The sequence below is a fragment of the Phocoena phocoena genome, chromosome 10 (assembly GCF_963924675.1).
Source record: "Phocoena phocoena chromosome 10, mPhoPho1.1, whole genome shotgun sequence".
NCBI classification, from domain to species: Eukaryota; Metazoa; Chordata; class Mammalia; order Artiodactyla; family Phocoenidae; genus Phocoena; species Phocoena phocoena.
In genome coordinates, this window is record NC_089228.1 from 45,100,508 (window position 1) to 45,125,603 (window position 25,096).

At 39.9% G+C, this 25,096-nt stretch overlaps 1 protein-coding gene across 1 annotated transcript in view; it reads right to left on the reverse strand.

The window, feature by feature from the left end:
- The window catches only part of ULK4 (unc-51 like kinase 4), a 512,874-nt gene that overhangs the window by 137,890 nt on the left and 349,888 nt on the right, over positions 1 to 25,096 (reverse strand). The window contains exon 33 of the mRNA XM_065885322.1: positions 23,113 to 23,211. Within this exon, the coding sequence (XP_065741394.1) occupies positions 23,113 to 23,211 (99 nt within the window). The remainder of the gene's footprint in view (positions 1 to 23,112; positions 23,212 to 25,096) is intronic.

Here is a 25,096-nt window from a genome sequence, read left to right on the forward strand (position 1 = left end):
CCAAAGTTGCAGAAACCATAGAGGGTAAATACGTCAACACCGACTGCTAAGATGCTAGGTTCTGTGTAAAAGCTTTGGCCTGATCATATGTCCCTTTCTGCTATTTTTCTCTCTCTCCACTGTAGACATTCAGGTGGATTCTGTTTTTGTCATTGGATGACAGAAAGATGTTCGAGACAGATACCCAAGAAGTAACCAAATATTCCATTATGCTTCCACTTGTGTTCCCTACAATTTATTTTCCACACAGAAGCCACAGTGATTTTTTAAAAAACTTTTCTCAGATCATATCGCCCTCCTGCTCAAAACGTCCGAAAACTTCTCAGCGCATTTAGATATAGTCCAAAGGCCTTGCTGTGGCTGACAAGACCCTGTCTGAGCAACGAGGCAGCATGACTGGAGTGAATGTGGTGGAAGAGGCTAGACAATGAGGCCAGAGAGGGCAAGATGGCGCAGAGCCGGCACAAACATGAGTCAGATCCTCATTCACTGCTTGAACCACCATGAGCTTAGATATTCTTATGGTGATATTGTAGGTAGCATTATAGGATATGTGAGTGGAGTTCCAGGGGTGGTCATGGCTAAAGATACAAACTTGGAAATCCTCCTTGTAGAGCCACCACTGAAATCAAGGAGTTGAGTGAGATCACCCGGGGAGAGGGTGGTAGCCCAGCCCTACACTGCAGGTGTGGAGCTTGGAAAGCTTCTCTTCAGGGAAGACACACATCACTTCTACCACCACCCTTCTCAGAAAATTCAGGCAGGCGTTACTCTGGGGTACTGTCTGATGTCTTCTCAGCTTCGACTTCTTTAGGAAAAGTCCCGGCATCATGTTGGAGGACGTGTACTAGGCTACTTGGTCTTCTGTATGTGGAAATTGGAGAAAAGCATAAGAGGGATCAAGTGCAGAGCTTTCCTCATACAGACTTTTGAAAACATCCCTATTTTCATCTCCTCCCCAGAGGCCAGAGGTGCTGTGGGGTTTCAGTGGGAAGGCCAACTCCCACCACCCTGCTGGCAACCCTGCAGGGTGTTTTGGGGCCAGGCTTCCTCTGCCTGTTTAATCCTTCTACAGGCTTCCTTCTGTCTCCTAGAAATACGTTGAAATCTTAATCTGCTACTGACTCCCATGTTCCCTTTCTCTTCATTGTTCTAACTTTATTCTTTCTTGAGTTCCTGCACTTTTCCTTTAAAGGCGTCTTGTGAGAGACAGGGGATGGACGTGTGAAAAGTGAGAACAGTGAAAAGAGACCTTCCTGTTCAAGATTTTCTTCGTAAATCTCACATTTATTCCACAGGACCATTTTAATGAACTAAAGAGTGTGGATGAAATTATGATTTAAAATTACTTAAAATTTGTAGATGAGTTTGGGAAGAATCTGTATTTTTAAATCTTACCATCAGGTACCTGCATGTCTCTCCATTCATTCAGGTCCTACCTTATGTCTTTGAAAATGTTACACAGTTATCGTCATATAATTTGCATGTTCTTGTTACATGTAGTTTTGGCCTTTTTGCGGGGGGCAGGGGTGTGGAGTTCTTTTCACAGAAAAACTTCTAACAGATTAATGCCAGTATAAAGAAAAGCTCTTGGTTTTGGTGTATTATGTTTTAAGCCACCAACTTACTGAAATTTGCTTTTAGTCCAACAAGTTTTTTATTTCAATCTTTTTTTCCCTAGGTATAAAAACCTTAGCAACTGCAAGTAATGATCATTTTTAGACTTAATATTTCTCTTATCTTACAGCATTACCAACAACATATCTCCCTCCCCCCGCCACTGTTGACTACTTCGTGACAGTAGAAGACATTCCTCTTTATTCAATTTTAATGAAAATGCTTTCAATGTTTATTTTAAATGCTTACAATTAATTTCTAGAAAATAACTTTCAACATGTTGGGAAGATTCACTCTATCTTAAATGGAGTTTTTAAAAATGAAGACTGGTTTAGCTGAACTAACTTTTAGCATTGATTATTATGATCATGTTTTTATTCTCCTTCAATTTCTTAAAATATTAAATTATGCTTTTTGAGTGCTTGAACTATTCTTGAATTCCTGGATCAAAACCTATTTGGTTACATTGGTCCTTTAATATACTGCTAGATCTGATTTACTTTTTTGAAATTTTCTCACCTCTGTTATTAATAAGTAAAAGTGATCTTCATTTGTTCTGTACTATTTTAGAGTAGGTTATGGCATTAGATTTATTATAGCTTTATGAAAATAAACTAGGAAGCTTTCCATCTTTTTCTGTACTCTAAATTATTTAAAGAGTATAGAAGTTGTCTATTTCTTGAAAATTTAGAACTCACTTGTAAAACCACCCAGGCCTGCAATGTTTTAATGATAGATCTTGTAGATGCAAAATATCACATTATTAGAATCCGGTTGTCTGGGTTGTTGTGTGTTTTTTTTTTTTCTATATTTTAAGTTTTTTCTTTTGGTAGTAACTAATGCAATTCTAGTATCTACCCTTCAAATTGGCAGCCCTTCTAACTGTTTGTGAAAGAAATCTTAGCAGAATAATAAAGAGGAAAATGTTCCTTCTTTCCCTGCAGCTACAGAAAAGGAGAATCTATTGTATATCATAAAGTAGTCCTTGAAAATATCATTTCTAATAACGGAGCCTCATAAGACATCTAGAAGGAAAAGAGGGTGATCATGTCCTCTGTAACCAACATGTAACTTTTAAAACATAATTCTGATTTTTACCTTACCTAACAACATTTGCTTTCGTGATAATACCTACATTGACATCTTTGAATTTCTACAAGGTATACATACTCATAATGTCTCTGTTGGATTGCCATATCCTTCTTTTCCACATGCTTGTGGTGAAAACAAATTTAGACCTTGTGGATTCCTATTTAAACAGTTTGAGAGACATATTATTAGATGATTAAATTTACATCTTTTGAAGTTTGATATTTTTATCTATTCTGATGCCAATTTTGGTAATTTTTAATTTTCTATAAAATCGTCTACTTCTCTATACAAAGTTAATGCCTTAATGTTACACATAGTTTCCATTTGTGTGGCTATATTTCCTTTCTCTTTCCCAATGCTACAGCCATGGGATCCAAATTAATATAGTGAGACATCATTTTTACCTGTCAAATGGACAAAATTTTAGAAAGACTCAGAAGATGTAGTGCTGAAGATGTAGGAAAATGAGTATATTTATACACTTTTAATTAGAACATAAACTGCTAAAATCTTTTGGGAAGTCATATGGCAATTAATATTTATTAAAATTGAAAAGTAACTTTTAATCTAACCATCTCACTTCTGGGTGCTTATCTAACCAAAGGAAATACAGAAGTACCTAAACCCAAACAAAGATGTGTATTGTATTATGCTTCTAATAGCAAATAAGTGGAAACAACCTGACTGGCCATGCATCAGGAGATGTTTCAACTGAATAAACAACAGTACATTCACACTATGAAATACTGTGAAGCTATTAAAAAGAATGAGATCTTCTACGAGGCCACCATCACCTTGATAACAAAACCAGACAAGGATGTCACAAAGAAAGAAAACTACAGGCCAATATCACTGATGAACATAGATGCAAAAATCCTCAACAAAATACTAGCAAACAGAATCCAACAGCACATTAAAAGTATCATACACCATGATCAAGTGGGGTTTATCCCAGGAATGCAAGGATCCTTCAATACACACAAATCAATCAATGTGATACACCATATTAACAAACTGAAGGATAAAAACGATATGATCATCTCAATAAACGCAGAAAAAGCTTTCGAAAAAATTCAACACCCATTTATGATAAAAAAGCCTCCAGAAAGTAGGCATAGAGGGAACTTACCTCAAGGCCATATATGACAAACCCACAGCGAATATCGTTCTCAATGGTGAAAAACTGAAACAATTTCCTCTAACATCAGGAACAAGACAAGGTTGCCCACTCTCACCACTATTATTCAACATAGTTTTGGAAGTTTTAGCCACAGCAATCAGAGAAGAAAAGGAAGTAAAAGGAATCCAAGTTGGAAAAGAAGAAGTAAAGCTGTCACTGTTTGCAGATGACATGATACTATACATAGAGAATCCTAAAGATGCTACCAGAAAACTACTGGAGCTAATCAATGAATTTGGTAAAGTAGCAGGATACAAAATTAATGCCCCCAAATCTCTGGCATTGCTATACACTAATGATGAAAAATCTGAAACTGAAATCAAGAAACACTCCCATTTACCATTGCAACAAAAAGAATAAAATATCTAGAAATAAACCTACCTAAGGAGACAAAAGACCTGTATGCAGAAAATTATAAGACACTGATGAAAGAAATTAAAGATGATACAAATAGATGGAGAGATATACCATGTTCTTGGATCGGAAGAATCAACATTGTGAAAATGACTCTACTACCCAAAGCAATCTACAGATTCAAGGCAATCCCTATCAAACTACCACTGGCATTTTTCACAGAACTAGAACAAAAAATTTCACAATTTGTATGGAAACACAAAAGACCCTGAATAGCCAAAGCAATCTTGAGAACGAAAAATGGAGCTGGAGGAATCAGGCTCCCTGACTTCAGATCATACTACAAAGCTACAGTAATCAAGACAGTATGGTATTGGCAGAAAAACAGAAATATAGACCAATGTAACACGATAGAAAGTCCAGAGATAAACCCACGCACATATGGTCACCTTATCTTTGATAAAGGAGGCAGGAATGTACAGTGGAGAAAGGACAGCCTCTCCAATAAGTGGTGCTGGGAAAACTGGACAGGTACATGTAAAAGTATGAGATTAGAATACTCCCTAACACCATACACAAAAATAAGCTCAAAATGGATTAAAGACCTAAATGTAAGGACAGAAACTATCAAATTCTTAGAGGAAAACATAGGCAGAACACTCTATGACATAAATCACAGCAAGATCCTTTTTGACCCACCTCCTAGAGAAATGGAAATAAAAGCAAAAATAAACATGGGACCTAATGAAACGTAAAAGCTTTTGCACAGCAAAGGAAACCATAAACAAGACAACCCTCAGAATGGGAGAAAATATTTGCAAATGAAGCAACTGACAAAGGATTAATTTCCAAAATTTATAAGCAGCTCATGCAGCTCAATATCAAAAAAACAAACAACCCAATCCAAAAATGGGCAGAAGACCTAAATAGACATTTCTCCAAAGAAGAAATACAGATTGCCAACAAACACATGAAAGAATGCTCAACATCATTAATCATTAGAGAAATGCAAATCAAAACTACAATGAGATATCATCTCACACCAGTCAGAATAGCCATCATCAACAAATCTAGAAACAATAAATGCTGGAGAGGGTGTGGAGAAAAGGAAACACTCTTGTACTGCTGGTGGGAATGTGAATTGGTACAGCCACTATGGAGAACAGTATGGAGGTTCCTTAAAAAACTACAAACAGAATTACCATATGACCCAGCAATCCCACTACTGGGCATATACCCTGAGAAAACCATAATTCAAAAAGAGTCATGTACCAAACTGTTCATTGCAGCTCTATTTACAATAGACAGGAGATGGAAACAACCTAAGTGTCCATCATCAGATGAATGGATAAAGGAGATGTGGCACATATATACAATGGAATACTACTCAGCCATAAAAAGAAACAAAATTGAGCTATTTGTAATGAGGTGGATAGTCCTAGAGTCTGTCATACAGAGTGAAGTAAGTCAGAAAGAGAAAGACAAATACCGTATGCTAAAACATATATATGGAATTTAAGAAAAAAAAATGTCATGAAGAACCTAGGGGTAAGACAGGAATAAAGACACAGACCTAGGGCTTCCCTGGTGGCGCAGTGGTTGAGAGTCCGCCTGCCGATGCAGGGGACACGGGTTCGTGCCCCGGTCCGGGAGGATCCCACATGCCGCGGAGCGGCTGGGCCCGTGAGCCATGGCCGCTGAGCCTGCGCGTCCGGAGACTGTGCTCCGCGGCGGGAGAGGCCACAGCGGTGAGAGGCCCGCGTACCGCAAAAAAAATAAATAAATAAATAAATTAAAAAAAAAAAAAAAAAAAAAGACACAGACCTACTAGAGAATGGACTTGAGGATATGGGGAGGGGGAAGGGTAAGCTGTGACAAAGCGCGAGAGAGGCATGGACACATATACACTACCAAATGTAAGGTAGACAGCTAGTGGGAAGCAGTTGCATAGCACAGGGAGATCAGCTTGGTGCTTTGTGACGGCCTGGAGGGATGGGATAGGGAGGGTGGGAGGGAGGGAGACGCAAGAGGGAAGAGATATGGGAACATATGTATAACTGATTCACTTTGTTATAAAGCAGAAACTAACACACCACTGTAAAGCAATTATACTCTAATAAAGGTGTTAAAAAATTATGCTATCTTGTGTCTAAGGAAAAAAAACAAAAAAAAATTTAAAAAATAAAAAGAATGAGATCATTTTTTTAACATCTTTATTGTAGTATAATTGCTTTACAATGATGTGTTAGTTTCTGCTTTATAACAAAGTGAATCAGTTATACATATACATATATCCCCATATCTCTTCCCTCTTGCATCTCCCTCCCTCCCATCCTGCCTATCCCACCCCTCTAGGTGGTCACAAAGCACCTGATCTCCCTGTGCTATGTGGCTACTGCCACAGTAGCTACTGTGCTACTGTACAGTAGCCACAGCTACTGAAGCCCATGTGCCTAGAGCCCGTGCTCCGCAACGAGAAGCCACCGCAATGAGAAGCCCGCGCACAACACAATGATGAGTAGCCCCCGCTCGCCGCAACTAGCGAAAGCCCGCGCACAGCAACGAAGACCCAACTCAGCCAAAAATAAATAAATAATAATTAAAAAAAGATTCAAAAATGTATTACAGAATTACATGGATTAGAATTCTGCAAAAATTACTGTTTACTGAATCCAGGATATCAAAAAACACCTGGAGTTCTCTTTATGCTAAAATAATCCCTTTCTGAAAAGCTCATATCTAAATAATACAGGTTTGAGGTAGAGAATATACCCCAAAGGAAAATGTATAGGAGATAATACATTTATCCCTAAAAAGGGTTTTTATTTCCATTAAACGAATGGATATTTTATAGTAAAGTTACCAGGCTAATAAAATTTAAAAAACACTTCCTCACAGTAAAAAGCTTATCAAACCAGGCAATTTTTTACAATTGGGAGAAGAAAATTCTCTGCATAAAATGGTTAATTATAGTTATGGCTTTATTATCTAGACATTAAGCATAAATTCCATACGGTAAAGTCTCAGCTTTACAAACTAATGGTTCACTTATTCAAAGAAACTGATCCAGGATTAAAATAAAAGTGAGACTGTTTGTCTGAAGTTTTATACTGTGGGACTTTGTTGCCCCCAAAGCAGCTTTACTGGGAGGCTCTGCCCCTTGCACCTTCGTGATCTGTGCGACACTGCAGGGCACACTCACTGGAGATGAAATGGCAGTTAGTTAGGGCAGCTTATTTTAGAGTTAGAATGAAACTGTTGGCAATACCCCTGGGTACATTATTTCAGCACATTAATGAGGCTATTCACAAAGAGTTCATTACAATAAGAGAGATGTTTATTAGATCCGTAATATGATTACAGAACATGCTGTATGGGAAGGACCTCTGGGAGCTATAGGCAGGATAATTTTGCAGGCATTAAACAAAACAAAAAAGCCAAACACCATTATCAAAACTGCTAACTTCACTGTACCACAGTTATGGGTAAATATCCACATTATTTTTCTGCTTCAAAAATGATGCACCGGCATGCTTTCTGAATTTACGTGAAATCAAAGGGCTTTTTTCAGGGTGGCAAAAATAAAACAAATTCAGGGTGTTTACTGCTCATCTTAAATATGGTCTGAAGGCACCTGGGAATTGCATTTTGAGGTTGTAGCCGTAGGGGTTTTTGCATCGCATGTTATTGTACTACTGAGTAATAAAGATAATGCCGCCACCAGTATGGATACAACAGAGAGAGAAAAGCACACTGGTGGTGGGCGTTACTATGTGCCAAGTGCCGTGCCAACAGTTCTTCACACACTGTTCCTTTAGTCTTCCCAACAACCCCGTGTGGTGTTAAAATTTTCTCCTTTTTTTTGACATGGAAATGGAGACTTACTAACTTGCCCAAGGTCTTTCGTCTGGGCAACCAAAGAAGCCAACACAACCGTAATTAAATTAACTGGTGTTCAGAGGTGACCCAACGCCATCATGGAAATGCCACTGTGCCTTGCCAAACAGCCTCATGTGGACTGTCAAATCAATCAGATATCATCGTTTTGTCTCCCCTTTTTAAAGATGTAACCATTTCTCTTTTTGTTGCTGTTATCTATAAATGCAGAGCTCCGCGTTATTAGGCTATTATCCCCGCTGAAGACAAGTAACAGCAGTTTCCACAGTTTAAAAATCTAGCACACACTGTACGAGGCCGGGATATTTAAAGACCAGCAATGACAAAGTAAAACGCAATCAGTATGACCTTAAAGTAGACATAAAATACCTATATACAATACACACACACACACACACACACACACACACACACACACACAAATATATATATCAAGTTATCTGTTATCCATCAACACCTCGCAATTTTAAATGGAGTTTTCTTCATCACCCCGCATGTCTTGAGCGTGACTGTTTCTCTCTGATTAACCAATGGAGAAAAGGTGTCTTTCCACAGAGGAAACCAGCTGAAAATGCTACTTTCTCTGGAGGATCACATAATGTAAAAGCAAGGCTCTTCTGTGTAACCCCTGGCAGGATATATCAGAATAGCTCTCCTACCTGGAGGCTACTACTCACTTCCTTTCCTATGCTATAAAAGAATCACTATGGTTTCATCCCCTTCAGTTTTATTAGGAAAACATCCAATTAGGCCAAAGAGATGCTATTTTCATAGGACATGTTTTCCTATTATCTCTTAGGACACAAACTGCTCCCAATTATTTAATGATTGTGGCGCAAAGAATAAATATAATTATATTCAAAGAAATGGTATTTTCATAAGATATGCAGGTGCTACTCCCACTTATCTAATAATTATATGGCAAAGGATACAAAACAAAAATCTTAATAGTACTTGATGTTTGAAATCTTTTACAAATACAGCACCATGTAGATGTCCACCCTTCTTACAACAAAATAATCCTGACTAAATCAAATATCTAAAAGTAGAAAACAAACAAACATGAAAGTACTAAAAGAAAATACAGGTGAATATATTTATAGTCTTGGAATGAGAAGGCCTTTTAAAAGATGACATAAAATTCAAAAGTCATAAAGAAAAACACTGATGGGCTTCCCTGGTGGCGCAGTGGGTGAGAGTCTGCCTGCCGATGCAGGGGACACGGGTTCGTGCCCCGGTCCGGGAAGATCCCACATGCCGCGGAGCGGCTGGGCCCGTGAGCCATGGCTGCTGAGCCTGCGCATCCAGAGCGCGTGCTCCGCAACGGGAGAGCCCACAACAGTGAGAGGCCCAAGTACCACCAAAAAAAAAAAAGAAAAACACTGATAATGTTGACTACTGAATGAAAACTACCTTTATAGCTAAAGTACCAATAAAAATTAGAAATACAAAGAGAAAATTAAAAAGTATATTTGTTATGACAAAATTATAAACTTCTTAATATACAAAGAATTTTTAAAAATCAATAGAAAAAAACTAAATAGAAAACAAATGAGCAAAGATTACACTAAAGCAATTTATAGGAAAAGACACACAAACGGCTAACAAACCCACAAAAGATGCTAAATTACATTTAAAATGAAATAAATACAAAACACCAAAGACATACAAAATTTCATCTATAAGAAAAGCAAATGATGTAATTTCATAAAACTCAGTATCAGCAAGGCTGTGGGGAAACAGGCAGTCTCTCTTTTAGTGAGAATGAAAACTGGTTCTCCACCTTTTAGGGACAGCAATTTGGTAATATATATCAAAATTTAAAATTTACAACCCTTTCACCTAGTATATTAGACAGGATTCTCCCGAGAAAGAGCCAACAGGAGATATATAATTATTCAGAAAGAGATGTATTATGAAGGACTGGCTCCCATGGTTATGGAAGCTGAGAAGTTCCATGATTTGCCATCCATGAGCTCGAAGTTCAGGAAAGCTGATGGTATAGTTCTTCTCCAAACCTAGAGGCCCTGAAAACCAAGGGAGCCAATGGTGTAAATCCTAGTCTGAGTCTAAAGACCCAAGATCCAAGAGTTCTAACATATGATGGCAGCCGATGTAAGTCCCAGCTCAAGCGCAGAGCAAATTCACCTTCCTCTGTCTGCTTTACTGAGTCTACTGTTCAAATGCTAATCTCTTTCAGAAACACCTTCACAGGCACACCCAAAAACTACGTGTCACTATAAGCATTAAAAACAAACAAACAAATGAAAACTCAGAAGGGAGCTGTTCTACCCATACATCAGGATTACCGTCTCATGTTTCATTTGCACTTTCTGGCATCATGTATGTGAGGGTCCAGCATAAAAACATAATACATTATTCTATTATTATTTTATATTTTGGTACTTTATATTTTCCCAGTGTTAATGCTCAAAATGTTTTGAACTGATTTTTAAACAATAACTAGTACAGGAAAGAAGAGGTTAGTTATTAAATATTCAATTTATTTTTCTCTCAGTGATAAATTAAGAGAAACTGATCACAAAGTTACACATTGAATTTTCTGTATTTGCAGTGTTTCAGCATGATGGATTTTGTAATTATCTTGGCCTCCACATTCCAAACAGCTTTGAGGTTTCATTTACGTGAAATGTGAGTTTCCTGTTTTTGCCTCAAGGGTATCTTTAATTATGTGCTAAACCACACTTATAAAAAAAGTTGTGAGTTGAAAATTTAACCCTTCCATTCACCCTGACAAAAAGAAAGCCAGGGGAAGCTTAACCAAACAGTTTATACGCAAATCTACTTCTCTGTAAAATGAGTGTTTGTCTACTGAATTTGAAAGTGTATAGTCCAAAAGGCATGCTCTTGATGGTAGAATGATGACAGGAAATGAATTCTGCATGACGAGTCTTTAGTGACGTCATACTGTTGTTCCCGAAGATGGCTCAATTCCAAGGACAGACAGAAACTATGGAAACCTGACTACTAATGACCCTAGGGAATCGAATGAAAATAAAAATAAAAATACCTATTAGAAGGTACACACGTAGGCTTAGAATCCACACAACGATACAGCAATTTCTAAGAAGGATGCTAATCAGTTCAACTCAGTCAAGGTTGATGATTCTCAAGTTGTTTCACCAGATCATGCAGACATGGCCCCAAATAAGTCTAAAATTGCTAAGATTCTATGTGAGAATAAGTCGTAACTTTGAACTAAAGATGAATACAATTATCTTTTGGCCCAAGTGATACTTCAAAGTAGGAACATGGAACTGCATGTAACCAAGATTCCTTGAGAATTTTTTTCTGAAAAATACTACACCTTTTCTGATACTGATACTAGGTAGTTTTCATTATCTCTGGAGTGAATTTTAAAATGACAGAGACTGAAGGGACCAGCAGAGCTCTTCTGGTCCAACTACTGACCTGTAGGCAAGACATGGTCATTTTAACTCCCTGGTGAACCTTTCAGATAAATTGGATGAAAATGGTGCTTTTTACACACTGTGTCAATTGGCTGTGCTGGGTCACTGGATAAGGACATGTTAGGGTCCATCTGCCCAAAATGGCCTGCTTGGGAAGGGGGACCAGGTAGTCATGCTCTTTAACAGTAATTAGAAAGGAGACCCAGGGGCTGCTGCTAGTGACATGCCCACTCAGGAAGGGCATCAAGAATGGAATATTACTCTGCCATAAAAAGGAATGAAATAGGGCTTCCCTGGTGGCGCAGTGGTTAAGAATCCACCTGCCAATACAGGGGACACGGGTTCGAGCCCTGGTCTGGGAAGATCCCACATGCTGTGGAGCAACTAAGCCCAAGCACCACAACTACTGAGCCTGCGCTCTGGAGCCCACAAGCCACAACTACTGAACCCGCGTGCCACAACTACTGAAGCCTGCGTGCCTAGAGCCCCTGCTCTGCAACAAGAGTAGCCACCACAATGAGAAACCTGTGCACCTCAACGAAGAGTAGCCCCCGCTTGCCGCAACTAGAGAAAGCCCACGCACAGCAACGAAGACCCAACGCAGCCAAAAATAAATTTAAAAAAATAAATTTTTTTAAAAAAGGAATGAAATAATGCCATTTGCAGCAACACGGATGGACCTAGAGATTGTCATACTAAGTGAAGTAAGCCAGACAGAGGAAGACTAACATTATATGCTATCGCTTAAATGTGGAATCTTAAAAAAAACGATACAAATGAACTTATTTACGAAACAGAAATAGACCCACAGACATAGAAAGCAAAGTTACAGTTACCAAAGGGGAAAGGGGGTGGTGGGGTGGCATAAATTAGGAGTCTGGGATTAACATATACACAGTAGCATATATAAAATAGGTAAACAACAAGGACTTACTGTACAGCACAGGGAACTCTACTCAATATTTTGTAACAACCCATAAAGGAAAAGAATCTGATAAAAGTATATATCTGAATCACTGTGCTGTACACCTGAAGCTAACACAACATTGTAAATTAACTATGATTCACTTTTTAAAATATAGGAAAAAAAATAAAAGAATATTTTTTAAAAAAGAATTACAATTAGCAATCATCACAATGAATGTAGATCAAAAAAATCTCATTTGCTTTTTTCTAAAAGAAATCACTATTCTTATCATTTCATGGGTGTAGCACAGGTGCCCAGACATGGAACTTCCTGAGCCTAAAGTAGAAGAACAACATTTTAAAATTCAACATAAACTTTTATGCTCTACTGAGATATACCTAGCTGCTCATTTTGGAGGACCAAAATATAGTTTAGTATAGCATCACAGAGTGAATTTATTGCCACAGGAAATGCAACCAAATCGTTCTTCGTCTCCATTGAACAGAACAGTATGTTGACCCTTACTGGCAGAATTAAAGAGTGAATTCTGTTGTAGGAGCTACTGTGAGAAACTTAAGAGTTGCAGAGCTGGTGAACATTTATGAAGTTTTCCTACTGTGCTGGCCACTGGCAGAGATAGTGGGAGAGATACATGCTTCTGAATCATTCAAGAAGCATGGAGTACCCATCAGATCTGACTCTGAGAATTCAAATCCTAAATTTAGAAAAAAAAAAACCACCTCACTGTTTACTAAAAATAAGGTGTATTAGGAAAAACGTTCAAGATTCTGAAGCTAGAATTACAGTCCAGATACAACTCTCCATCTGATGGACAGAATGTCAGATATCTCTAGAGAGGAAAGAGCTGGCACTAAGCTGCTTCCTTGCTTTGCTTCCATGCCTTACCTACTATACTCAGGGAAAAGCAAGAAGACCCCTTGGTCCCCACTGATGCAGGGTGAGAGCTGCCTCTGAGGCCAGCTTCTGGCCACTCTTGAATGAATAATGTTTCCAAGGCTGAGGCTGAATGTCACCTGTCCCGTGCCCTCTCAGGAGGATCCTTGCCCCACATCATTACACTAAACCTTTCTGTTTTATGACTCACACCCTAAATCAAAATTTTAATAAAAAATTGTCGAGAAATATCCTGTTAAGTCCTTGGTATAAATCACTCTACCCTCACTTCTTTTTGTGCCCTTTATACACACATACAAACAGCATGCTATAAATCAGCTCGTATTACAATTTTGTAACTAGGTTTCGGCACTTGTTATATCTCATTCGTGCACCCCACAATTATTTACTGACAGCTTGTGATGGCCAACCACTTTGAAAGGGTGGGTAGTAAGGCTGGGAACTAAACAGACAAGTGACTTTCAGTCAAGATAGTGTGTGACTTCAAATTTTGCACTACTACCTCCATAATAAGTACAATAAGAAAAAAATTTATACGATACAAATATCTTTGTGGACCAGAAATGAAACAAACACACTGAAGCTTGAGGTTCAAAAGCTGTTAGAAGTATCTATACTGACTAGGATCTCCAATACAATTGGGGCCACACCCCATGTGGAGCTGGGACAAAAGTCAGGCACAGAGTGTGAAATGGAGGTTGGGGTTCCTGTCCACAAAAAGAAGCTGAAGAAGCTGTTCCAGCCTTGGGGCTTCGGATAATAAATGAAGCTGTTCTACTGTTGAAAAGAGCAGCAACAGAACCCGTGCCAAATCCCCTGCAGGCTCGATGTCTGGATTTGTAATAAATCCAGTATCATCATGATATTGGAATTTGGGGACCCAGAGCAGAGTCAAGGTAACCATAATATCACTAGATAGCAAGGGGCTGGTGCAGAGAAAAGAAACAGCAGCATCACAAAATACAAATAACTTCCACTCTTAATGAGCCTGGCTAGGAAGGAAGCCTAAAATAGAGAAAGAGAACCACCAAACACAATGACTACCGGGTGAATTCATTCAGGAAGAAATGAAAATAATAGAGTAGCCTCAAAAGGACTTATTTTTAACAGTTTCCTTGAAGCATAACTGACATGCCAAAAAACTACACATATTTATAACATACAGCAATCAAGGTAACAAACATATCCACAAACTTCAAAGGCATCTTTCCACCAATACCTCACTATTTTGATTATAGTAACTTCATAGTACATGTTGACATCAAGTAGTGTCAACCCTTCAACTTTGTTTTCTTCCAAAGTTGTCTTGGCTATACTAAGGTTCTTTGTATTTCATGAACATTTTAGAACAAATTAAACAATTCCCACAAAAAAAAAATATCGTGCTGAAAAAATTCCCAGAAACACAAAAGCAACCAAGACTGAATCATGAAGAAGTAGAAAATGTGAATAGAACTGTAACTAGTAAGGAGATTGAATTAGTGATCAAAAATCTTCTGCAAGTACCTCTGCAGACCACAACAACACAGAGCCTAGGTGCTACCTCCTGGCGTGCACATGGGGCTGGCTCCTCAGCTACACGTCAAACACCAATTCTGCTGCCCGTGCTGGATGCCAAGTGAGATAATGTGATTTTTTAAAAAATAGTCTCCTATTTTCCTTTCTTTCATTTATTTATTTACTTATTAACATTTTTATTTATTTATTTATTTATTTGGCTGCTTAGGGTCTTAGTTGCAGCACACGGGATCTTTATTGCGGCATTCGGGACCTTTCCTTGCAGTGTGCGGTGTGTTCGTTGCAGCGCATGGGCTTCTCTCTAGTTGTGGCACGTGGGCTCAGTATTTGCGGCACGTGGGCTCCAGAGCGCATGGACTCAGCAGTCGCAGTGTGAGGGCTCTCTAGCTGTGCCGTGAAGGCTCCAGAGCGCGCAGGCTCAGTAGTTGCAACACATGGGCTCTCTAGTTGTGGCGTGCTCTCTAGAGTGCACAGGCTTAGTTGCGCCACGTCATGTGGGATCTTAGTTTCCCAACCAGGGGTGGAACCCACATCCCCTGGCGGATTCTTAACCACTGGACCAACAGGGAAGTCCCTATTTATTTATTAATTTTTTTGGCCACACCGTGCAGTTTGTGGGATATTAGTTCCCCAACCAGAATTGGAGGGCTTCACTGATGAATTCTGTTAAACATTTTAAGAAGAACTAATACTAATCCTTCTCAAATTTTTCCCAAAAATTGAAGAGAAGGGAACACCTAACTTGCTCTATGAGTCCAGCATCACCCTGATTCCAAACCCAGAAGACAGTGTAAAAAATAAAGCTACAGATCAATATCCCTAATGACCACTGACGCAAAAATCTTAAAATTCTGGACAACCAAATTCAGCAGCATATTAAAAGTATTAAACACCATGAACAAGTGGGCTTTATTCCTGGAATGCAAGGATGGTTCAGTATATGAAAATCAATCAATATAATACACAACAACAGTACCCAAAGCAATCTACAGATTCGATGCAGTCCCTCTCAAAATCCCAATAAAGTTTTCTGCAGAAATAGAAAACCCCATCCAAAAATCCATATGTAATTTCAAGTCACCCCAAATAACCAAAACCATCTTGTAAAAGGACAATAAAGCTGGACTCCTTGATGTTAAAACTTACTCTACAATGATGAAACCGGAAGAATGACATACAGACTAACTGAAGAGAACATAGATTCCAGAAATAAACCCACACATATATAGTCAAATGATTTTTGACAAGGGTGCCAAGACCGTTCAATGGGAAAGGATAGTCTTTTCGTCAAACGGTTCTGAGAAAACTGGATATCTGCATTCAAAAGAATGAAGTTAGACCCTTACCTAACACCATACGTGAAAATAAACTCAAAGTGAATGAAAGACCTAAGTGTAAGACCTAAAACTATAAAATTCTTGGAAGAAACATAAGGCAAAATCTTCATAACACTGCATTTGGCAACGATCTCCTGGATATGACACAAAAGGCACCAGGCAACAAATGAGAAATTAGGCAAACTGGACTTTATGAAAATTTTCAAGAAGTGTGCATCAAAACACAATATCAACAAGGTAAAAAGGCAACCCACAGAATGGCATAAAGTATTTTAATATCATATATTTGATAAAGCGTTAATTTTTCAGATTACAGTTTCTTAATACTCGACAGCGAGAAACCAAACAACCTAATTCAAAAACGGGCAAAGAACGTGAATAGACATTTCTTCAAAGAAGATATCCAAATGATCAATAAGCACGTGAAAAGATGCCCAATATCACTAATAGTTAGAGAAAAACACATTAAAACTGCAATGAAATACCACTTCTATGCTAAAAGAAATAAGCCAGTCACAAAATGACAAATAATATATGACTCCACATACATGAGGTACTTAGAATAGTCAAAATCACAGAGACAGAAAATATTGGGTTGGCCAAAAGTTTTGTTCATTTTTTCCCGTAAGATGGCTCTAGCAGCATTTAGTTGTCTTTAACTTCATTGGAAACAATTTTGTTAGACTGTGTGTGACAGCTGTCATATCAGCGTGCATATAAAAAAAACTTACCAAAATTGGTGGATTTTTGTGTAGCCATTTTAATACTGAAGATGGAAGAAAAAAGGGAACATTTTCGGTATATTATGCTTTATTACTTCAAGAAAGGTAAAAACACAACTGAAACGCAAAAAAAAGATTTGTGCAGTGTATGGAGCAGATGCTGTGACTGATCGAACATGTCAAAAGCGGTTTCTGAAGTTTCATGCTGGAGATTTCTCGCTGGCTGATGCTCCGCGGTCGGGTAGACCAGTTGAAATCGAGAGCGATCAAACTGAGACATTAACTGAGAACAATCAACGTTATACCATTCGGGAGACAGCCGACATACTCAAAATATCCAAATCAAGCACTGAAAATCATTTGCACCAACTTGGTTATGTTCATCGCTTTGATGTTTGGGTTCCACATAAGTTAAGGGAAACAAATCTTCTTGACTGTATTTCCACATACGATTCTCCATTGAAATGTAATGAAAACGTTTTGTTTCTAAAACAAATTGTGATGGGTGATAAAAAGTGGATACTGCCCAATAACGTGGAATGGAAGAGACTGTGGGGCAAGTGAAATGAACCGTCACCAACCACACCAAAGGCTGGTCTTCATCCAAAGAAGGTGATGTGTATATGGTGGGATCAGAAGGGAGTCCTCTATTATGAGCTCCTTCCAGAAAACCAAACGATTAATTCCAGCAAGTACTGCTCCCAGTTAGACCAACTGAAAGCAGCACTCAATGAAAAGTGTCCAGAATTAGTCAACAGAAAACACATAAGCTTCCATCAGGGTAACGCAAGACCGCATGTTTCTATGATGACCAGGCAAAAACTGTTACAGCTTGGGTGGGAACTTCTGATTCATCCGCCGTATATACAAGACACTGCACTTCGGATTTCCATTTATTTACGTCTTCACAAAATTCTCTTAATGGAAAAAATTTCCATTCCGTGGAAGACTGTAAAAGGCACCTGGAACAGTTCTTTGCTCAAAAAGATAAAAAGTTTTGGGAAGATGGAATTATGAAGTTGCCTGAAAAATGGCAGAAGGTAGTGGAACAAAAGGGTGAATACGTTGTTCAATAAAGTTCTTGGTGCAAATGAAAAATGTGTCTTTTATTTTTACTTAAAAACAGAAGGCACTTTTTGGCCAACCCAATAGAATGGTGGCTGTGTGGAGCGGGGAAGGGATAGTTACTGTTTAATGGGTATAGAGTTTCAGTTTTACAAGATGAAAAGCATTACAGAGGTGGATGGTGGTTATGACTGTACAACATTATGAATATATTCAATACTACTGAACTGAGCACTTAAAATTGATTAACGGGGTAAATTTTACGTTATGTTTATTTCATCACAACAAAAAAAGAGAAAAAATTCAAACAGCCCTTCTTCCTTGGCCCAAATCATGTAGTTAGTTATTCCCTGCACAGGGCCCCAGGGAACCTAGAAGCATAGCAAAAGAATTTCTATATTGTACTGTGTGATAAATTGGCATGTTTGTGTACCCAATGGCTGTTCTTTGATCTTATGCATGATGCTTATGAAGGTATACTGAGGACCCTGTGTATTATTATCTGCAGAGTATATGCTGGATCTCTGTAATTCAATAATTTTTTGTCAGGAGGCTACAAGTTTACAGCCAAGAAGAAATGCCAGACACTTCACTAAAAGAAAAGTTATCCAGAGGATATTACAGGAGATCAACATAGGAGATGCTAGGTGAGGACTGCAATCCTACCAGACTGCAGAGGGACAGCTTTCCGGTGGCCAAGAAAGGCATGGTTAATATGAAAAGTATAAGCCAGGCTGAAGACTGGCATTTTTGGCATATAATAAGGAAAACCTTAAAACCAATTCTCTCTTATAAATTTGAAAATACTTATTTTAATAGGGGAATATTTAGGGGCTTCCCTGGTGGCACAGTGGTGAAGAATCTGCCTGCCAATGCAGGGGACACAGTTCTGAGCCCCGCAGAACAACTAAGCCCATGTGCCACAATTACTGAGCCTGCGCTCTAGAGCCCGCGAGCCACAACTACTGAGCCCGTGCACCACAACGACTGAAGCCCGCACTCCTAGAGCCTGTGCTCCCCAACAAGAGAAGCCACTGCAATGAAAAGCCCGCACACCGCAATGAAGAGTAGCCCCCACTCACCGCAACTAGAGAAAGCCCGCGTGCAGCAATGAAGACCCAACGCAGCCAAAAATAAATAAATAAAATAAATTTTTTTTTTTTTTTTTTGCGTTACGCGGGCCTCTCAATGCTGTGGCCTCTCCCGCCGCGGAGCACAGGCTCCGGACGCGCAGGCCCAGCGGCCATGGCTCACGGGCCCAGCCGCTCCGCGGCATGTGGGACCCTCCCGGACCGGGGCACGAACCCGCGTCCCCTGCACCGGCAGGCGGACTCTCAACCACTGCGCCACCAGGGAAGCCCGAATAAATTTATTTTTAAAAAAAGAAAATATTTATGTCAAACAACTACCCTGCTTTGTCTTTTCTTCAGGAGACATAGTCAACTTGTTATATATTTTATTAGCCATATCTTACTCACACTACGGTTACCAATTGAGGGTTCAAAGAGCCCCTTGAAATTCTGTATTGTGTACAGAACTTTGCATATAGGTGAGTCTAGGCATTTTTTCCCAGAGAGTTTAGAATCATCAGATTCTCTAAGTAGTTCACACTCAAGACAGACTGAGAGGACTTCCCCGGTGGCGCAGTGGTTAAGAATCCGCCTGCCAATGCAGGGGACATGGGTTCGAGCCCTGGTCTGGGAAGATCCTACGTGCCGCGGAGCAACTAAGCCTGTGAGCCACAACTACTGAACCTGAGCTCTAGAGACCACAAGCTACAACTACTGAAGCCCGCGCAACTAGAGCCCGGACTTCGCAACAAGAGAAGCCACCGCAACGAGAAGCCCACACACCGCAACGTAGAGTAGACCCCCGCTCACCGCAACTAGAGAAAGCCGGGGTGCAGCAACGAAGACCCAAAGCAGCCAAAAATAAAAATTTATATATAAAAAAAAACAGACTGAGAATCCATCTTATACCCACAGTTCACTATGATTTTATAGTGTAAACATGGGTCGTAAATTATGGGTTGACAGGTTTCATGCTCCCTGAAGGATAAGTACGCTTACTTTCACAGGACCCTATCTGGAAAGAACCTCAAAAACTAACAAGTTCACTCTCCTTCCTTTAGGTAAAATACCTCTACAATTACCCAAGTCCAGTGAAAACTAAAAGTCTGCTTATTTTTCCCTGTGGGAAAGCAATTCCAGCACCTCATTCTGTAACTTATCACATTTTTAACAACCACTGTAAAAATTTATCTTTGGTCTGTATGTGCTCCAGTTGAGGCCCTCAATAGCCTTATTACTCTTTTTCTTCACTGTATACACAGCTGTAAATGTGTATTAATCTTTTCCAGAGAAGACATATTGTTTGTCGCAGGCCATTTTTAAACCTAATGACTCCAGTGGTAAATGTGTACATACACAACACAGTTCACACACTTTAGGCAGACATTTGGCCAACGTACTAGAACCTAAGTGTGATCAAGTTACTAGTAACAGGAGTTCAGAGTCCCAAAGGCTGGGGAAAATATCTCAGAGGATACACTGCAGCAAGAAGGGGCTCTCCAGCTATTTCTGGCAGCTGTAGTGTAGGCCAGAAGTACGGGTGTCATGGCATCTGGTGGAGGTCTGACCTTACCGGGGGCCCACAATATTGGGCCCCTCTGCAGCCCTCATCCTAGCCTGGCCTGTGATCACAGTTCCACTGCTCTCCCTAGTGGAGACTGTACATTCCAGGCTTTCCCGAGCACTGGCACCCCGACTCCCCCTACTTGCCTGCCTCTCTGGGTTCATCTCCTGTGGTCCTCCCTACACAGACATCGGACCCTCCAGGCCTCCCACCACCAGCAGCGGCACCCTGCCACCCTCTGTGTGTCTGCCCGCTAGCTAAGATTCACCGGCACTCTCAAGGGTTGCTTCCTGCTTCCCAGCGATTGTGGACGAGCTCTGCCCTGGGCAACCCAGCAAATTTGCCCACTGTCCTGTGGGCTGTAGTCACACCTTCTCCAATGAGGTCTGACCCACAGCCTTGGGGAAGAGGTATCCCCTTTCAAGTTTGTCCTTCCTGAGGTACTCTCCCTCTCCCTCAGCTTTCGGATACCCTACAGAGTTCTTTTGAAATCTTACATTTACTCGTCAATTATAGCTTAATAATTCTTTGTATTGAAATTCTTTTATTTAAATCACTATGTGGTTGGGACCCAGACTGACGCAATCACAATGTCTTTGTGCTCATCGATAATATTTGCTAACAGTGTATTTTCATTGTTTTTATTTTTCCTTCTAGTTAAAGTATATTATGGTTAAACAATGTGGTCTACACAATTCCTACTTATTGGAATTTATTGATATGCTTTTAACCTAACGCATGGTGAACTTTTTAAAGTATTTCCAGAAAATTGAAAAGAAGGTACAGTCTCTATTTTCAGGGTAGAAAGACAGATATACTTCTATTAGATTAATCTTACTAAAGTTTTCATATCCTCTATACCAGGGGTCAACAAACTTTTTCCGTAAAGAGCCAGATAGTAAACAACACAGGCCTGTGGGCTACAGAGTCCCTGTTGTAACTCCTCAACTCTACCGTCAAGATGCAAAAGCAGCCATAGACAATTGTTTGTGTGGCTGTATTCAATAAAACTTTACTTACAAAAAGAGGCAGTGGGCCAGAGTTAGTCCACATGCCTTAGTTTGTCAACCCCTGCTCTACATCATCATTTTCACCCACTTGAGTCGTCAAGCAATGAGAAAGACAGGTTAAATCTCTTGATATTACTGTACTTTGTTTTCCCTATATGTTTTGGTCTTTCCCTGTACGTTTTGGTCCTTCTCTGTTTTTATAGTTCCATGCTCTGATATTTGACACAAAAAGGTTCATAGTTATTGTATCTTCCTGTGGACTTTACTCCTTACCATTGTAGAGTCCTTCTCTTTGTCCTGATAAAGGTTTTTTGTTTGCATTAAACCTTACGTCTAATAGAGGAAAACACTTAGAAAGAAAACATACAATAAGACAATAAAATTAAGACCAAAGATAAGTTTAAGAATAAATCTAATTGGAATAAATTCAACTATTAAAGCAAATCTCAGAATGTGGCAAACACCAAAACCCTGTCTATAAGATACATATGTGAAATAGAGTGTCCTAGAAGTTTACCTGAAATAGATTCTTCAACTGCCTTTAAGCTTTTTTTATTGTTTAAATCTTATATGCTATTAATATAAGTATTATCCTACATACCATATATTGCATCAGTTATATTTAGTGGGGATATTTTGAGTCTTTTATATGGCCTTAAAGAGTGCATGATTTGGTTAGTCTTCCCTCTGTTCACTGGAGCCCCATCTATGTCCTGCATATTTCCAAAATATACAAACAGCTCATACAACTCAATAACAAAAAAAACCAAACAACCCAATCAAAAAATGGGCAGCAGACCTAAAAAGATATTTCTCCAAAGAAATATAGATAGCCAACAGGCACATGAAAAGATGCTCAACATTGCTAATTATCAGGGAAATGCAAGTCAAAACTACAATGAGGTTCAAACTTCAAGTCTCCATTGGGTTCTTTTCACATACTCAGTAGTCTTGTGCAGTCTCATCTGTTTTCGTGTAATTTCACTTATTTCATTCTATTTCTATGGAGACTGTGGTGGATATGCTCTAGCTCTGTCTGCGCTTCTGCATTTCAGGGTAGTCCTGCATGCCAAGTAACCCTAAAATATCTTTTTGAAAGAGAACTGACGCCCGCAATGGATTTCTTCTTCCTTCTTGGAATTCATTTCTTGATTTTCCTTTTTTTTTTTTTTTTTTTTTAACCTCACATCCATTAAGAAGAATTTGAGGCTCTGCCTTACTTAAATATCCACTTAAATGAATGATTAGCCACCGCATATTAAAGTAGAAATTTAGTATTTCCAGGCTAAATAATCTTCTGAAACTTCTTTCGGTTCTAGTTTTGAAAGGAATCAAAAGAGCACAGCAACTCAAGACATCATGAAATTCAAATAAAATCACTTCACCCTCTGCAACGACCTGAGAGACATACAAGCAGGTGTGTGAGCTCTTACCAGCGGGATAAGCAGGCTGATAAGGTCTGTCAGAGGCTTGCCGAGCAGCAGCAGGTCTTCTGCGGCCTGAGTGTCCCCTCCAGAGCCGGACTTCTGTGCCTGAACAGGGGGAGGAGAGGGGAAGGGGGTCTTGGAGATTAGTCAGTTTGGCCGCAGGAGACAGGTCCACCCAGTCCCAACAGATGACGGCGCAGAGGAAGCATCTGACCTCAGGCCCCTGAAGAGAAGCTATGCTGGGTAATCATGTGACAGAGTACTCACACTGCCACCAGCTGAGGCCACAGAGGCGGATCTGGGTGCACCACAGATAAAGCAATAACCAGGGCTGTCGCTGGAGGGATGATATTGATGTTCACACACTGCACGCAGTAAAGCACTTTACCTTCCCAACCATCCTGAGGCGAGGTGCAGTTATCCCCATTTTTCAGGGGAGAAAACTAAAGTTCAGAGAGGTTGAGTAGTTTGTCTAAAGTCCCACAGACAATGGGTGACAAAGCTGGAGGATGAATCCAGGCTAAATGCCCCCAAATCACACAAGCTCACCTCTTCTGGGCACTGTTATACATACACATTATATGATGCAGACCAAATGCATTCTGCTGTGCCTTCCTTCTCTATATGCACACACCTGCTCAAATAACATCTAGAATATTGATCGAATGAACAGGCTTTGGACCACTGCATGAAGAAGCTTCAGATACAGGTCTACATTACTTAGGAAGTACACAATGGAAGTAAGAATTCAGAAATGAGTGGCTTTAACTTTAAGTGTGCCTTTTCCAGGAGTTTTATAGAACTGCCTCATTTCAGAGAAGATTTCTATCATAGAGATGAATAATTTCATACTGAGAGAAGGCACTGATTATTTATTGTATTTGCTATAGCACATACACATTTCATTCACATACACCCTCTCTGTTTTTAATTTCACTCAGAACAAAACTACTTTTAGGTAATGACCTTTGCCAGAGCCTTTTTAAAGCAGGCTGCCCCGCCTTAGGTCACTAACATGGACTCTGGGGCCCCTCACATAAATGCCAAGATTCCTTCTGCCTTCGGGCGTATGGAGAGAATTTAAGTGGCGCGCTTTCCTTCGTTCAAAAAAAGGAAAAAGAAAAAAAAAAACAGGATGTTGTGGAAAATCAGACACCTGCCTTTTAACAGCTTGCACCTCTCTGCAGCCAAGGGGGACAACAATAATTGGTAGCTAGGAGTTTCCTCTCACCTCTCCCCTCCCCTATCCCTACTTCAACCCTTGGCCTCTATTAGAGAGGTGAAATTTCCTCCCAGAAAACAAAGGCGTAGCACTACCCTAGGTCTGAACCTTTCTGAGGTTCGGCTGTTGATCCTGCCTTCTGAAGCACCATGTGAGGTGGAATATCGGCCTTTGCACATTAATGTTATCCTTTAGAGAGGACCGACTGTCTCTTGGGAAAAATAAGGCAGTCTTGCAAACCAGCACCTAGGCAGGGAGGGGCATGGGGCCACTGCTTCCTTTCCAAACACACATAAGTAAGGAGACACGGCTACAAGCACAAGCACACACTGTGGGACTCTTCCCGCCAGGATATCCAGTGGGCCTCCAGACCCTCCAAGGTCTACAGTCATTTGTTATTGTCACCAAGAAACAACCTGACCCTGCCCGCCAGTATTCGGGTACCACCTCCTTATAAAGATGCCAGGCGTTCCAGAAAGGGAATGCTATAGCTTGCAGAAGAGGAAGGTGCACATCAGGAAGGCATATGAAATTCAACTCTCCTCACAAAAATCCAGGCCCACAGCAGAAACTCTGTGCGCCAAGGGGATCACATGTGGGTAGCCGAGCAACGAATACAGGGGCCTGGCCAGCCTCTCTCAGGGTCTCTCCAGCTCCCCAAGGGCACACTCTCCAGAGTCAGCCTCTCGATTCCCAGATACCTCATGTGTGCATTCTGCAAGGGGCTCTTTCCACAGCAAGAAAATCCACCTCTGCCGTGATGTTGCT